General features: G+C 38.8%; 1 protein-coding gene across 2 annotated transcripts in view; it reads right to left on the reverse strand.

Annotated features, from left to right (window-relative positions):
- Window positions 1–10814, reverse strand: part of LOC111144857 (boule homolog, RNA binding protein) — a 49142-nt gene extending 38328 nt beyond the window's left edge. The window contains exons 1-5 of one of the 2 annotated variants that reach the window (XM_022499405.1): window positions 10794–10814; window positions 6849–6992; window positions 4204–4295; window positions 2316–2370; window positions 716–791 (exon numbers count right to left, since the gene is read on the reverse strand). In XM_022499405.1, the coding sequence (XP_022355113.1) occupies window positions 716–791; window positions 2316–2370; window positions 4204–4295; window positions 6849–6992; window positions 10794–10814 (388 nt within the window). Of the gene's footprint in view, window positions 1–715; window positions 792–2315; window positions 2371–4203; window positions 4296–6848; window positions 6993–10751 lie in introns of both variants that reach the window. The other variant, XM_022499414.1, reaches the window with a different exon arrangement.
- Between the last annotated feature and the right edge of the window lie 4289 nt (window positions 10815–15103).

The following is a 15103-nucleotide window of genomic DNA, read 5'->3' on the forward strand; positions in this document are numbered from 1 at the left end:
CAACTTTGCTAATTCTTAAAGCTTTAGGAATTGTTCCTTCATAATTATAACATATCTAGTTGGGCTATAGTACCTACCATTGCAACTAGAGTTTCTGATATTGGTTCTATATTCTTACTTTCAGTATCTTCAATTTCTAATTTTATTTATTTATTTATTTATTTTAAAGATTTTATTTCTTTGACAGAAAGAGACAGATCACAAGTAGGCAGAGGCAGGGGGAAAGAAGAGGGGAAGCAGGCTCCCTGCTGAGCAGAGAGCCTGCTGCAGGGCAAGATCCTAGGACCCTGAGATCATGACCTGAGCTGAAGGCAGAGGCTTAACCCACTGAGCCACCCAGGCACCCCTCTTCAATTTCCAATTTTAAATTACTTTTCTAATTAGAAAAATTTCTAATTAATAGTACCAAAATAATTCTAATTACCTTTGCAATTTTAAATTGTATTTTTATGTAAAAGAGTTTTCCTTTAAAGATTTAACTATATGCAATATATGTAAACACCATTATTTGTGTAAAATTTCCCTGCCCCCCCAAATCTAACATATATTAATTTTGGTAAGAAATATTCATTTGATCACCAACTTTGCTAAAATAACTTTATTAAATGAAAGAAGCATGATATTTTGATATTTTAATTAAGTTCTTAAAAAAAGTAATATTTCAAAAAAGAACCACGCAAAAACACTGAAAAATACATTAGTTCTCAATACATACGAGGGATTCCTACTTGTTGTTTTCTTATTGCTGGACCAATGTTCAGTTTCTTATCCTTATAATTAAGTTTTTCAGCCTAAAATAAGAAAAAAATTATTTTATTATCTTGGTACTACTATTTTACAAAACCAATAATGAAAAATTAGTGAGAAACAATTTTTAAAATTCAGACTATAACATTTTTTGAAAGCAGCCAGAATATTGGAAAGGGCAAAGTCTTTGGATATTTAAAGATCTGGATTTGAATTTTGGTTCCAATGGTCTGACCCCAGTTCTTTAATTGGAATACAGTCAATCCTCTATTCATAGATCCCATATTTGGGAATTCACCTATTCATTAAAGTTATTTGTAACCCCAAAAGCAAAATTGTGGCAATTTAAGCAGTTACTAGTGGACATGAGCAGTGAGGTGAAAATTTTGAAGTGCCTGACATACACAGTCCCAGGCTGAGGTCAAATAAGGCAACACTCTGTCTTCTTGTCTCAGCTCTTAAAAAAGAGTCTGTTTCATGTTGTTTAGTGCCAAATTTTAGTGCCAGTATTTTTGTATTTTATGTCGGCGATTTTGCTATCTTTTTTTTTTTTTTTTTTTTTTTTAAATTTTGCTATTTAAAATGGCCTTCAAGTGTACTGTTAAAGTTCTGGCTAAGTTCCTAAGCACAAGAAGACTGTCATTTGCCTTATTGAGAAAATGTTTTAGATGGGCTTAATTCAGACATGAGTTACAGTGCTGTTGGCCAGGAGTTCAATGTTAATGAATCAACAATATATATTTAACATGATGTCTTTAAACAGAAACACACACAAAACAAAGTTATGTATTGATTGGTTGGCTGGTTAATGTAAACAGAAACTAGTGGGAACTTTGTATTTCTTCTAGGAAGAACAGTCCAGTATTTGCTAACTGAATGTTCATGGTGACTTTATAAAACATAACTATTAAAAATAATGAGGATCAGCTGCATGTGATTTACTGATGTACAATTCAAACTCTACTTTTTCCTAAAAAATAAAATGTAACATTTGTCAGATTTAAAGTTATTACACTGAACTGCAGGCTATAGATTTTTTCTTAGCTTATGTAAGTTTTTCAGAAAGGAGGGAAATAATCTCAGATAATTTCACTCTAGGAATCCATGTTTGTTGTGTTTTTAGGAATTCAAAGTGCTATTAACACTTCAGAAAACATATATTCCCAAGTTCTTAGTAAGCAAATAAAGTAAAAAATTATATTATAACTTTGCAAACATACTCATGCAATGATTTGGAATGTTTTTCTGTAGATAAAATTTCTGTTTAATCTTTAAAAAAAAAGATTTAATTTTTAAGTAATCTCTACACCCAATGTGGGGCTCAAACCTACAACCCCAAGATCAACAGTTGCACACTCTACCAACTGAGTCAGTCAGGAGCCTCTGTTTAATCCTTTTTTATTCAATTTTTTTGGGGACCAATGTCAATCTTGAAATGCAAATAAGTTAAAAATATTTTTCTAGCAATTAATCATTGTATTGGAATGCTAATAATAAAAAAATATCCTAAAGGATTAGTTTCAAAGAAGTTCCAAAAAACGAAGTTAAATACATCAAAAAAATCTCACCTCTTGTAAAATTTTTTGTGCATCTTCTTGTGTTTCAAAAGTGATGAAACCATACCTAAATAAATATATTAATTATTTTCTTAGAACATTATATTAGAGTTATATTAAAATTAAATTTCTTTTTAAGAATGGGCCACTGTAGGAATGAGTGGTTTTCTATGGGGCACCATCATGCAAAATTTAAGAGAATCCTTCAGAGCATAACACTGTCACCTCTTCCCAAAGTCGGGGCACTAAGAGGAAAAAAAAAAAACAAACAAACCCAGGATCTTAAAACAGTTTCAGATCCGAGCTATATACAAAGCGGGAAAGTATGAAGGATTCATGTTCTAGCTTACAAATTAGGATATAATAAATTTTAGTACAGAGTAATAATCCCTTTTAAAATAATAGAAGTTTAGCTTAAATAGGAATCAGAGTAGGAAAAAAACTTAAAAAAAATAAAAATTTCAACACATAAAAATTTTTATATGGGAAAATGAGTATACAGATACATTATTTATTATTAGCACATATAAACTGATAATGCAATTATTAGTGTTTTTCAAATATAAATCAATTAAAAATGTGTACATCCTAGATTTTATATCTGCTTTTCATATATAATTGTTACCTTCAGAGTACAATTCGTATAATGTTCAAGATACAAATACGTTATGTATGCAACATCCAAAAAGCCAAAGTAGACAAAAAGATATGAAAGAAATAAAAGGTATATCCCCTCAGCATAATTTCAATTTAGATAACTTAAGGAAACTAGAGTAGTGTTAAATATCTTGACTACTATTTTGATTCATAATTACTCTGTTGTATAAAAAGTTTATTTTTTTTAACAAAGGAATTTCTTCTTCTATGTGCCCAAACATTGAACAAGGGCTAATATTTTTATGCTAATTTTTTTGGTAGAACACATACACCACCCAGTGGAAAAAGCATAAAATACAGTTTACATCTGTATGTGTTTTTCAATGGTTAAAAAAAGGATATTACCAAAATACTGAGAATTCTATTAACCATATACAAGAGGTACAATCTCACTTCATCCTAATACTGTTTGTCAGTCTGAGGAAGTATCTCAATTGCTTAAAAATAACCTTTCTGCAGAATCCCATCTCTTCCAAAGTGCTTATCTGACATACTTAAATGAGGTTTTCCACTAGGATAATTTTCTATCCACCTCACTGGTCCTTTCTCTTATGTCTATTCACGTATGTCCTGCCTCTCCTTCAAGAAAACAAACACAGTCCTTCACTGATCTCCACTGTCTTACTCATTTTAACTTTGTTGTCAAACTTCTTGAGTACACTATGTAAACTATCTCTTTCTTCTCTGAAATTTGGCTTTTGCTTATAACAAGCCACTGAAACTGCTCTAAGGTCATTAGTGATTTTTAGATAAATCCTACTGATTTCTTCCCAGTTTTCATTCTCTTTCATTTGGCAATTAAAAATCATTCTCATTAAAATTGTATTTCTCAGGTTAGTTCTCTAGGTATCTGAGGCAAAACCTAGATATTCCTTTGTGTCAGCTTTTTTCAAATAAAGCTTTCTCTGGTTTAAAGCAAGCATACAATTCTAAAAGTATCTGATTTCTTTAGCTTCTGGTTCCTTAGCTGCTGTACATTACTCAACATTAAATGCTTGCTACCTAACATTGAATGGCCCCTCAGCCCATGCAAGAATATCTTCCCAACAAATTAAGGAATGTTACTATGTTACCCCTTCCTCCAAAATACACACACCCACACGAAATGGAAGATTAAAGGTAAGAAGAAAAGAAGAGGGTATGAAATTTCTCTTTTTAAAAAATGGAATCAAAGTAAGTTAGCATATAAAACCTAGTAATCCAATAAAACACAATTGTTAATACTTTCTATAGTGATACTAACCCTTTGGACACTCCAGCTCTGTCATTTACAATCTTCACTTCTTTTACAGACCCATACTGGGAAAAAAATTTTCTTAAATCATTTTCATTTGTCTAATGGCATAAAAGAAACACACAAAAAATATTTTTAATTGCTAAAAAATGAAACAAGTCTTATGCTTGTTTTGGAGACAGAAAAGATTATAAGCAAATAGTAATATGAATATAAGAATGTCTCTTAGCATTAAAATAGTACACAAACCACTAAGTTCTTAGAATCAATGTAAATACATTGCTTTATGCAGTAATCATGTTGTTAAAACTATTCAATCAATAAAAAATTTTTAAGCTGAATTACTTTATAACTACAAAGAAAGTACACTAATATTTAAATAAATTCTTTTTGGTCAGTTTAAAAAATAATTTAAATTAGACACGGCTGTAACCTATAGCAATGGCATAGTACTATTGGTTCTTTTGGCCCAGAGAGGCTCACGATTATGGCAGTGGAACTAGGATGTTGGTAGGTACCAGTCCCTCTATTTTAATCAGCTGTCTCCATGAGAATAAGGTCTTAGGAAAGGAATATATTTCCAAAAGTACTTGAACTCAGTTTGTGATACCAATGAAGTGACTACAAGATTTAAAGTTTTTAGATAGTTTATCTGTACTCAAAATACATTTTGGCTAAATAATGACATTATGATTCAAAATAAAATAAAATCTGAGTCATTCAAAATAAAAATCTGAGTCATTATTAGACTATAGTTATAGTTATAGACAAGATAGTTACAAAGATAGTTTTAACTGAAATAGTCTCTTAATAGACTCATATCACCTCTTCCTAGAGTAGTCACACTAAATTCACTGCAGTTTCATTTTCTGGCTCAGGTATAACTATGTCATGGGGAACTTTAAATATCTCTAGAAAAAAATTTTCTTTAGATACACAGAAAAAGACATGCCCAATAGTAGGGCTATGCCTCTTGAGTTCCTCTGCTACCTCACTACTTACATACATTAGCAGCTTAGTTGATAACCTAAAGCTGCTAAACTGGATGATAACAAATCCCGAGTTAATCTAAGAATAATAAATATCTCTTATTTCAATAAACTGAAAATGGAATCAATGCCAGAACAAGAATTTTTATTAGAGATTTGAATGCAAATTAATTCAAACTGTTCTCTGATAGAAGAATCACAAGTTCAATTTTGCGACTCTATTTCTTAGTTGAAAAATAAGGAGACAGAAAGTTAAGATGATTAAGTATGAAGAGAGATGGGCTATAAGCTTCTAAAAAGAATAATTTTAAAAAGTTTGACACAGCTTCCTACTACAGTAAACTATTTCCTTGTTGGCAACTGTCTGGTTTGGGAAAAGGAGTAAGTACCAGGGAGGGAACCCCAGCAATTACCTGTAAACTATAACTGCACTTTAACAATGGCCTCCAAAGTTCATAATGTAGTTGACAGAATTCAGAAACCTAGAATAATCTAGTCATACAAATGCTTCCACTTATTGAGGATTTATTTAAAAAATATACTGTTTGTAACATAAATTAATTCTGAACATGAATAGTCAACTTGAGTATTTATGGTCAGCCTTTACTATTTTCCACAGAAACAAAAAATCTTTTAAAAAATAAACATTTCATTAGAAATAATTTTTCTTTATTTTTAGTGAACCAATCACATACTCGCTTAATAATCATTATTCTGACAAATACAGTAAGTATAATATTTCTCTGGAGCAGAAAAAAAATAATTTCATCCAAATTGTAAAAGGCTGATTACAGGGAAATAGTAATAAATTTCATACCCTAATGGCACAAGGATTTTTTTAAATTAGGAAAAACAACTATGCCTGTAATTTCCAGCATATAAAGTGGAAGCTTGGAAATGCTTCTATATATCCACTTGGAAATAAGGATATTCTACTTACAATAGCCATGCAGGCCTTTCCCATAGGCGTTTACTACTACCTCCCAAATAGTGCTGCAAAACACCTAACAACAACAACAACAACAACAACAAACTAAGCCTCTCTGAAACAGTGAAATGGCCGATTACATAATTAAAATATATTAATGCTAAGATGCTTTATTCTGACAAGGTCACAGGTCTTTTACTGGTGACCAAATTCTGAATTAGGTGTCAGAAAGCAATTTGTAAAAGATGTAAGTTCAGGAGATTACTTAGCAGGAAACTGAGAATAAAATTGAGATAAAGAAACAGGATTTCATAGGACTAAATTTTGTGGTTTTTTAAAAATATTGAATCTTTTTTTTCAATTATAGTCATGCATTATTTGGTCTATTGGAGTACTATGTAATAAAATATAATTAGTATGGTACGGTGAAATAAAGAATATGAAACTATGAGTTGGAATACTGTGATTCTAGTCTTCACTCTGTCACTAAGAAGCTAGGAGCCTACAGATATGTCAATGAGCCTCAATTTCCTTGTATGTGAAATTGGACAATTACATATGTTCTATTCAACCTACATTGTTATTGAAAAGATTCTTTATAGTAAGACAAAGTGAAACCTAGTAATCATTATGCAATTAGTAAATAAGATTATTTTTGCAGTTGTACCAAGTATGTCTGAGAAATAAAGTAACTTCTAGTACAAAAAATACACTACATTGCATGCATAAATAGGTACCTTAAAGTCAATTCCTCCTACAAAGATGCGATTAGGGATCACTGTTCCATATCTTGGGGCACTTGTTGGGTTATTCAAAGGCACAGGTGACACAGGATTAGGGGATGGAGATAATGAATCTGTTTGCGTCTGATTTGATGTTTGCTGTAAAATAAAATTCTTTTAAACTTTTAGCATTGGGTGTAAGTTTTGATGCAGACTGAAAACATATATCCATCAAAAAGATGAGTCATTTAAGCAAAATGCAATATTTTAGACTTTAATTTTATGCTAATATTACAAAGATTATAGTTATTAGAACTAATACTTTTTGGAGCAACAAAAATATGGGAAACGGAATCTGTTCCACTACAGAGAAAATCTTAAATATTAAAATATATTATTTAAATATACTCATGTTGTTATTAAATATACTATTTAAGTATTATAAATGTTGAGGAATATTAATTTCAAAAAGAAGTTTGAGAAAGAGAAAAGCAGCCCAAGACATCTGGGGACTGGCTTGGTTCTGGTGGTGGTAGGAGTTGGCCTGGAACTCACAGTAAGGTTGTGGCGTTCTCTTCTTAACAGACATTAGGCAAAGTTACTCTGTGATTGTGATGGATCACCATAAAAAATATACCATTCCTTAATCATATCTGAACCCTGACAAAAACAAAAGCATTGTCCAAACCACAAAAATGACCAAACATCCTTCTATCCTGGCTGATATGTGTAACTGCTCCTTCTTTATCAATCACAGATTTGGCCTCCATCTATTTTTCTTAACCTTCTAAATAAAAATTAACATACCCAATCATAGAATTACTCCCACTTTCTGACAACATGTACTTCAGAGTAAAGCCCTTCTTCCTTAAATATTCTCTAAAAACAGCTTAACACATGCCTAAACCCCATAGTAAATTCTTTTCTAACATCCTCTTACTTAGAGGCTCCATGATGTATGCTCTTCCTTGTGTCAACAGTTCAATAGACCCAACATTACTTAACTACAGGTATGTTCCTGGTAGTCTTTGGCTAAAGGGCACTGATGAGTCAATAAACTCTGACATTCAAGTTCGCCATATTTGGCTCTAAAGTCACATTTTTAAATTTGAAGATCAAACTGATTTTGTAAAAAAAAAAAAAGTATATACCTACAACTCCTAGGTATAAATCTGTATACTGAAGAGCTGAGCTCAGGGGTGCCTAGGTGGCTCAGTGCCTTCGGCTCAGGTCATGATCTCAGGTTCCTGGGATCGAACCCCACACTGGGCTTTCTGCTCGGGGGGAAGCCTGCTTCCCCCTCACTCTCTGCCCGCCTCTCTGTCCACTTGTGATCTCTCTATCAAATAAATAAATTAGATCTTTAAAAAAAAAGAACTGAGCACAGTACATATATGTTCACAATGCTAAGTTGGGGGCCTAATTTAGATTTTAATAAATATACACATGTAAGCCTTTGTACAGTGGCAAGATGGTAGACTCTTAATGTATATCTGAAAAAAAAGAAACAAGACTTGAGAATAGGATTTTGAAGAGAAACCAATTTAAGCACTTGCTAATTACTCTCCTTTTGGGAACACTTAACAGACTTCTGAGACAGTCTAACATACTAAATGAGAGCTTCAAAAAGCTTGCAGTTCGTAATATCAATTCTCTAAGAAACAAATACAAGAAAATTAATCTCTAACTTAGGTAAAGGAGTTGTTCTTTTTCATATTTGCTCTCCTCTCTCACTTCATTGGCCAATAAAACCATAACCCCTAATCTCTTCAAGATATACTGAGAAATGACTAGGCCAGTAGTGATTATGGGGCTGTAGGCTGGACCTTATTGGGTTCTATTCTGCATCTAGTATTAAGGGAGGGACAAACAACACATATTCCCTAATAGGGGAGTTCATAAAGACACTTATTAAACCACAAAAAAGTTGTCCCATTTAATAATTGCTATGTTGTAGTTTCCATTTAAAGAAACTGGAATCCAATCATAACAGCATGTTCTCTAGGGAATGACTCTGTAGTGCAAAGGATGGATGATCTGGGGATGCTTAGTTTTATTTTTCTACCAGGTATTTGCATTGCTAGAGATAATAGCACAGCTCTAGTAGATATAATCTTGTCTCTGTTTAGAGGGTGTAGAAATTATCTATTTGCAAAATTTAAAAAAAATCACTTTATGAAATTTTATTCTTAAAAACAAAATGAGTTCAACATACGAACTTGTTTTCCAATTTGTTTAAAGTTAATTCCATTATTTTTTCCTTGAGAGAGATGACATGAACAGAAGTGAAAAGGGTGCTTTATTTCCTACATTGAGAAACTAGTTAAATGATACCCAGAAAGAAAAAAACATCAACTTTTCCAGCCTATTCACTTCATTCTCCAGTTTCTAAGACTCCTGCTGTACTGTGAGTTCCAACTGCCTCATTTTTCTTATCACTTATCACTTTCCAACATGCTATATAATTTACTTGTGTTTATTGTCTATCACTTTCCACGGTAGTGCAATGTTCATATGGGAAGGGATTCTATTTTGCTCACTCAGCGTCTGAAGTAAAGCCGGTACGTAGGAGGTGTTCAATTAAGATTTGTGGAACAAATGAATAAACGAATGAATCATTTCTTCCTGCTCATGATATCCCAATCATTAGGCTGAGGTTTAAGAACATGCCATTAAAATAGCCTAGAAATTTTTTTCTAGGCAACAGGGTTCAAGCAGAAGCAACATCTGAATTCCTTCGAGAAGGCTAGCGATGCATGGAGTTGAACAACAAAGAAAGCCTCAGATTCCACTGGCAATAATTTTTGCAAGTGTATGGCAAGCACTTAGGTAGGTGCCGTTATTTGGTTAGAAGTAAGGGATCTTGGCTTAGCAAAACTTCCAACGCTAAATATTAAGAATTTCCCCCTAAAGAAATGTGCCCTTACTGACTTCTTCCCTTGAGCATTAACCTCGGAATCTATCATCCACTTTGCCAACGAAGACAACAGGAAGAGGGCGGGCTAACCGTCGCGGTCACAGCCTCGGCGCTCCGTCCCCTCCGAGGCCAGCAAGCCGAGGCGCTGGGGGATATGGCCGCGGCGACAACTTCCTCGGGTTCTCGCGGGTCATCGTGAACTTGGGCACTGACACAAGGATCCACCCCCTCCCCACCAAAGTGCGGGAGGGAAAAGAAAGCCAGCCAGCGAGAAATTTTGTCCCGCAAGCCCGCCAGCAGCAGTGGCGGGAACCCTCAACGGCACCGGCCCGGCGTCGGCCTCGAGCGCTGGCAACCCCTCGGCCGCACGTGGCGCGTGCTGATTGGCTGCTGGCCGGGTGGGGTGGGGCACCGCGGCGCCTGGCGCCCCGCCTGCCTCGGAGGCTTAGGCCCCTCAGGCCTTACTGGCTCCCCGCCCCCTCCGCCTGCCCCCCACGGGGCCCTGAGGGGCTCCAGCGCGCACAGGGTGTTGGAGTGTCTGGGTCGGTCGTGGGCCACGGTGCCCCTCCCCTCCCCCCAGGTCTCTCAGGCCTTCCGGTCTCCACCGAGACGCGGCGTCCGCCGCCCTGGCAACCCCTCGCGGTGGGCGGCTGGGGGAGTCCCGCCGCAGCGAGCGTCGAAGACGCCGCGCAGCCCAGTTTGGGCGGGAAAGCTGTTGCTCCGGCCCAGCGCCGCCTGCTGCACGGGACCCGGCCGCCCGCCGCCTCCCGAAGCCCCCCGGCCTTTTCGGAGGTCCCCCGGCCAGCCTACACCCGGCCCAGGCCCGGCGGTCCCGCCTTCCCGACCCCACGACACGACCGGACGGGGCCTGCAGGCGGACCGCTCTTCGCGGTGGTCGACGGGGCGTCCTGTCCGCGTTTCTTCCCGACAAAATAGTGGGCGTCTGGGCCCTCGACCTCAGTCTTCAGCCCCTCAGGACCAGAGTCCGCGTTGCTCCTTACCCGCGCCAGCCCGGGGCCGGAGGCCCTGCCTGCTGTACTCACCGGCCCGGACTCGGTCTCCATCTTCCTCCACGCGCTTCAAAAAGCCAGGGCAAGGAACGGAAACCCGAAGTCTGAAAGCACCTTCACACCACGGCAGCAACACCACGTTTCCCGACAGACACTCCCCCTGGCGGCGACGGCGGCACTAGCAGCTGCAGGGGCGCAGGCTCGGACCCGGGGCCTGAACCCGCCACCCGGGGGGGTGGGGAGGAGCAGCGACGTCGCCTCAGGCGGCGAGGCGGGCGGGCGCCGCAAGCCGGGGAGCGACGCGGGCGGGCGGTTTCGGCTGTGGCCGGCGTCGCCGAGCTGGGCCGTCTGAGGGGAAGAGCGTGCGGCAAGTCGGGGTGGGCGTGGGGTGTGCGGACGAGGGCTCGGCTCAGGGGCCACTGTCGCCCGCCTTCGGACGGCTGGGGAGGAGAACGCGGACGGTTATGCAAAGCACCATGCACTGCGCGCCTCCCTCTCTTCTCCCCTTTGGGGGAAAGTCGGCGGCTGGGACTGGTGGGTGACGTGACCCCAGGCTTTACTAAGGAGCACGAGGCCGGCCGAGGGGCGACTTCGCGAGGCTGGTGCGGGGCGAGGAGGGCGGCTTCCAGAGGCAAACTCTGCCCCCCCGGGCCTGACGCGCCAAACTCGGGGACTCCCGAGCAGCCTCGGACTCCGCGCTCGCACCTGTTGTCGCCGTCACTCATTCCGGCCGGCGGGCGGGGCAGCGCGGGCGACTTGGCTAGGACCCGCCGAGCCGCCCAGTCTGGGCCCCGGCGCAGGCCGGCGCCCCTCGCGGCTGCCGCGGGCCCCTCGCGGCTGAGCACTGCCCGGCCGCCGCGACAGCCTCGGGAGCCGGTCGGCGACGGGGCGGCCGCGCGCGGGAGAGGGTGAGCGCGGGGCGGCGCGCCGGGAGCGGCTGTGGCCGCTCAGCCGTAGCCTTGGGACCGTCTTGGAAGGACGGGTTCTTTGCCAAGGTCTGTGAAAGGCGGCCTCTCGAGAGTTCTACACGTCGCCGCTGTAATACGCAGTGTTATATCGTACGCACACACAGAATATATGTATTGGCGATATAAAATATATCATCGGTCTAAGCAGTCACAACTAAGTAAACGTGCGCGGTCGTGCTGATGATCGTTACCTCTACCACGGACCGAGCCTTCAGTCAGACGGCGATTACGTCCACTCGGTCAAAACCTAAAGCTTTCAGAGATTCAACCGGGGTCTCCCTGACGAGAATTCACGAGCTTAACCATGTTGACACGTATTTTAAAAAAGTTGGTGGCGACACTTAAAATTTACAGTAGTAATAACCTCTGTCCTCTCATAACAGTTGGACTTTGGGTTATTCTACTTTCAAGAGAAAGACTTTAGACATATGCAGTATCACTCTATTAATTTTTGATATGCTTTTACATCTTTATATTATTTACCAAAAATAGGAAATATAATTTTTTTTTTCATTCGATTCAGTTCAGCTAAAGCATCCTAAAAGTCATTATACATTTCTGCATGCAATTTAAGCTCATTTCAGGTTTTAATTTCTGTGGAAACAGAAAACACGAACCTATTCAAATTAATACTCATATTGTAGATCAGAATAACTTTGCTGTTCGATAATATTAAAGCTAATCTTTGGGCGTTTTTTTTTTTCAATAATATTGATGGATTTGAGTGGCTATTACTATCTTCATTTTTTGCTCAAGTCTTTTTTGACTGAAAACCTTTATTTTTAAAGACTGCCTTCACCATGGTAGGTGTTCAGTCTGTGACACGCAAATAATCAACTTAATTTAGGGAACAGTGGCTGTATTTCAAGGCCCAAGATGGTAATTCTTTGTTCTGCTTCTCTTTTAATTCTTTTTGTCTTTTAAAGATATTTATTTATTTATTTGACAGAGCGAGAGAGCACAAGCAGGCAGAGCAGCAGAGAAAGAAGCAGGCTCCCCATCAAGCAGGGAGCCCATAGTGGGGCTCAATCCCAGGACCCTGGGATCATAACTTGAGCTGAAGGCAGTCGCTCAACCAACTGAGCCACCCAGGCGCCCCTTCTTTTTTAATTCTTAAAGCAAAAGGATATTTTTGTTTTAAAACTTGGGTAAATCATGTAAAAGTATACAATTCAACTAGTAGACGTTTATCGTGCTCCTATTACGTGTAATGTTCGATGTTATAAGAGAGAAGATGAACAAGATCAAATCTTCAACTTGAGTTTTTTTCAACCTAGAAGGGGAAAAAGGACTAATTGCTCAAAATAATAATTATACCTAAATGTGCTTGTAGTATATAAGACACAAGCAGAATAAGGTAAGTGATGTTTGAACTGTGATCAAAGATTTTGTAGGAGTGCAAAGGACAGCATCATGGAGCACAATGTCTAGAGCTGGGTAAAGGTATCATCAAGGCTGAAATTCTGGTCTGGGTGGGAAAGTGGGAGGAAAGATGTAGAGCCCCTTTTATCTACCCAGCACTAGACTAGGCACATTCTTTTTTAGTCTTCTTAGTTACCATTCCTTTTGTCTGGAAATCTGAACCTTAGAGAGGTGAAAGTGACTCATGTAGTCACATTGCTGGTAACTGGTAGATGCAGTTTTCAAAAGTTGGTTCTATTTGACCCCATTGCCCATGCACTTTCACTCTGTGATGTTATTTATACTGTGGTAATAATGACTTAGAGTTTTATTCTAGAGACCTTTACAAACAGAAGGCCACTGAAGGTTATTGAATCAGGAAGTTATATAATCAGAACCAAAATTTAGAAAGATAGCTTTAGACCAGAGAACAGTTTTTAAAGGACAGGAAATAGAGAATTGAATTAGGAGCATACTACTCTAGTGAAAAATAATGGGGACCTAAACAGAAGTGGCAGCTATGAGAATAAAATACTGGGGAAGGGTTAAGGAGAAACCAGAGAAGAACTGAGACTCTTGGACTTGGTGATGATGGAGAGGGATTGGTGAGGATGGTTGAGAAGTCTCAAGTTTCAAATCCTGGAGATGTCATTGACAAAGATAAATATAAAAGTGCAACCCATAACAAACTGCAAACCTAATATCCCATTTGTTTATATTTTGTGGTAGCACCCCAATGTTTCTTATCTTTTCCCTTCACACAGTCAGTTAAGGGCATAGTTCTTGTTTCAGGGAATTATCAGAACCTGCCTTCCCCCTTGCTTGCATTCCCTTACTGACGGGTCTTCCATTACTTCTTATTGACTTTTCTATACACTGATTCTAACTCCTAATAATCCATTTTAGGCAGCTTTTTTCTCAATAACACTTTGGATGTGTTCTCTAGCTTATAGACCTAGGTAACTATTTGTGGGCCTCCTATGGACCAGGCTTTACTTTACAGGAGTGGATATGGCAATGGTTCTTGCTCTCCAGCAGCCTGTGGTCTAGTGCAAGAAGGAGCTAAGTAAGTAGAAAGTTTATACACTCAATGTGCTAAGTGTAGCGTAGAAGAGTTGCCAGGTGCAGAGACAGGGGGTGACTAAAACAACATGAAAAGGACAGGTTTAGAAGATGCCTCTGCTTCCATTTTATTTCTCTCTTGTTCCCATGTCTGTTAACCTATTGTTGTATTTTGGAGGATGATTAGGTGCTTTCTTCTTCTCTATGCTGGTTAGATATTTGAAATAGGAAAGATGAGGGATAGGAGTTTTAAAAAATCTGTCTTAAGGAGCAGAGAGTCCAGTTCATATGGAATGTAATACTTACAGTTAGAGAGGATATTATAGAGATGATCTAGATTGGAATAGTAAGTGATTTATTGGAAAATTCCTTATAAAATTGTTTTATTTGTTTATGCTGTTTATTTTGAGCAACTACTTAGACACAGGAGTATACAATATAGAACTCACTGTGCAGCATAAGGTAGGACCTCAGTAATTATATATATGGAATAGAGACTAAATGAACATACAACCCTCACACCACCCTCCATTTTATACCCATTCCTTACCATTTTACTCTTACTTCTGGAGTAAGAATGGAAAACAGTCATTGTCAGAAAATCTTTTCTTGATTCGCTTACACAAGTATGGTTTAATAATTATACACATATTTTCACTTGCTTTTCAGGGGAAAACCTTGTGGTTGGAACATCCCATCTGCAAAATCCTTTGAACATTCACAGATATTTCCTTAAGAGCAAATAATACTCCATATACAGAAATAAGATCTGTGCAGCAAGGCTTCAGTGCAAGAATGATTGCCCAGAACATATTGTCCAGTAATAGACTCAGTCCTGCAGTGTTTGCCTTGGCTTGGCCCTTTATTTTACCCTTACCTGATCTCACCTTCTGACCATAGATGGCTGGCTGG

The sequence above is a fragment of the Enhydra lutris genome, unplaced genomic scaffold, assembly GCF_002288905.1.
Source record: "Enhydra lutris kenyoni isolate GAN:26980312 unplaced genomic scaffold, ASM228890v2 scaffoldscaffold1, whole genome shotgun sequence".
Classification (NCBI taxonomy): Eukaryota; Metazoa; Chordata; class Mammalia; order Carnivora; family Mustelidae; genus Enhydra; species Enhydra lutris.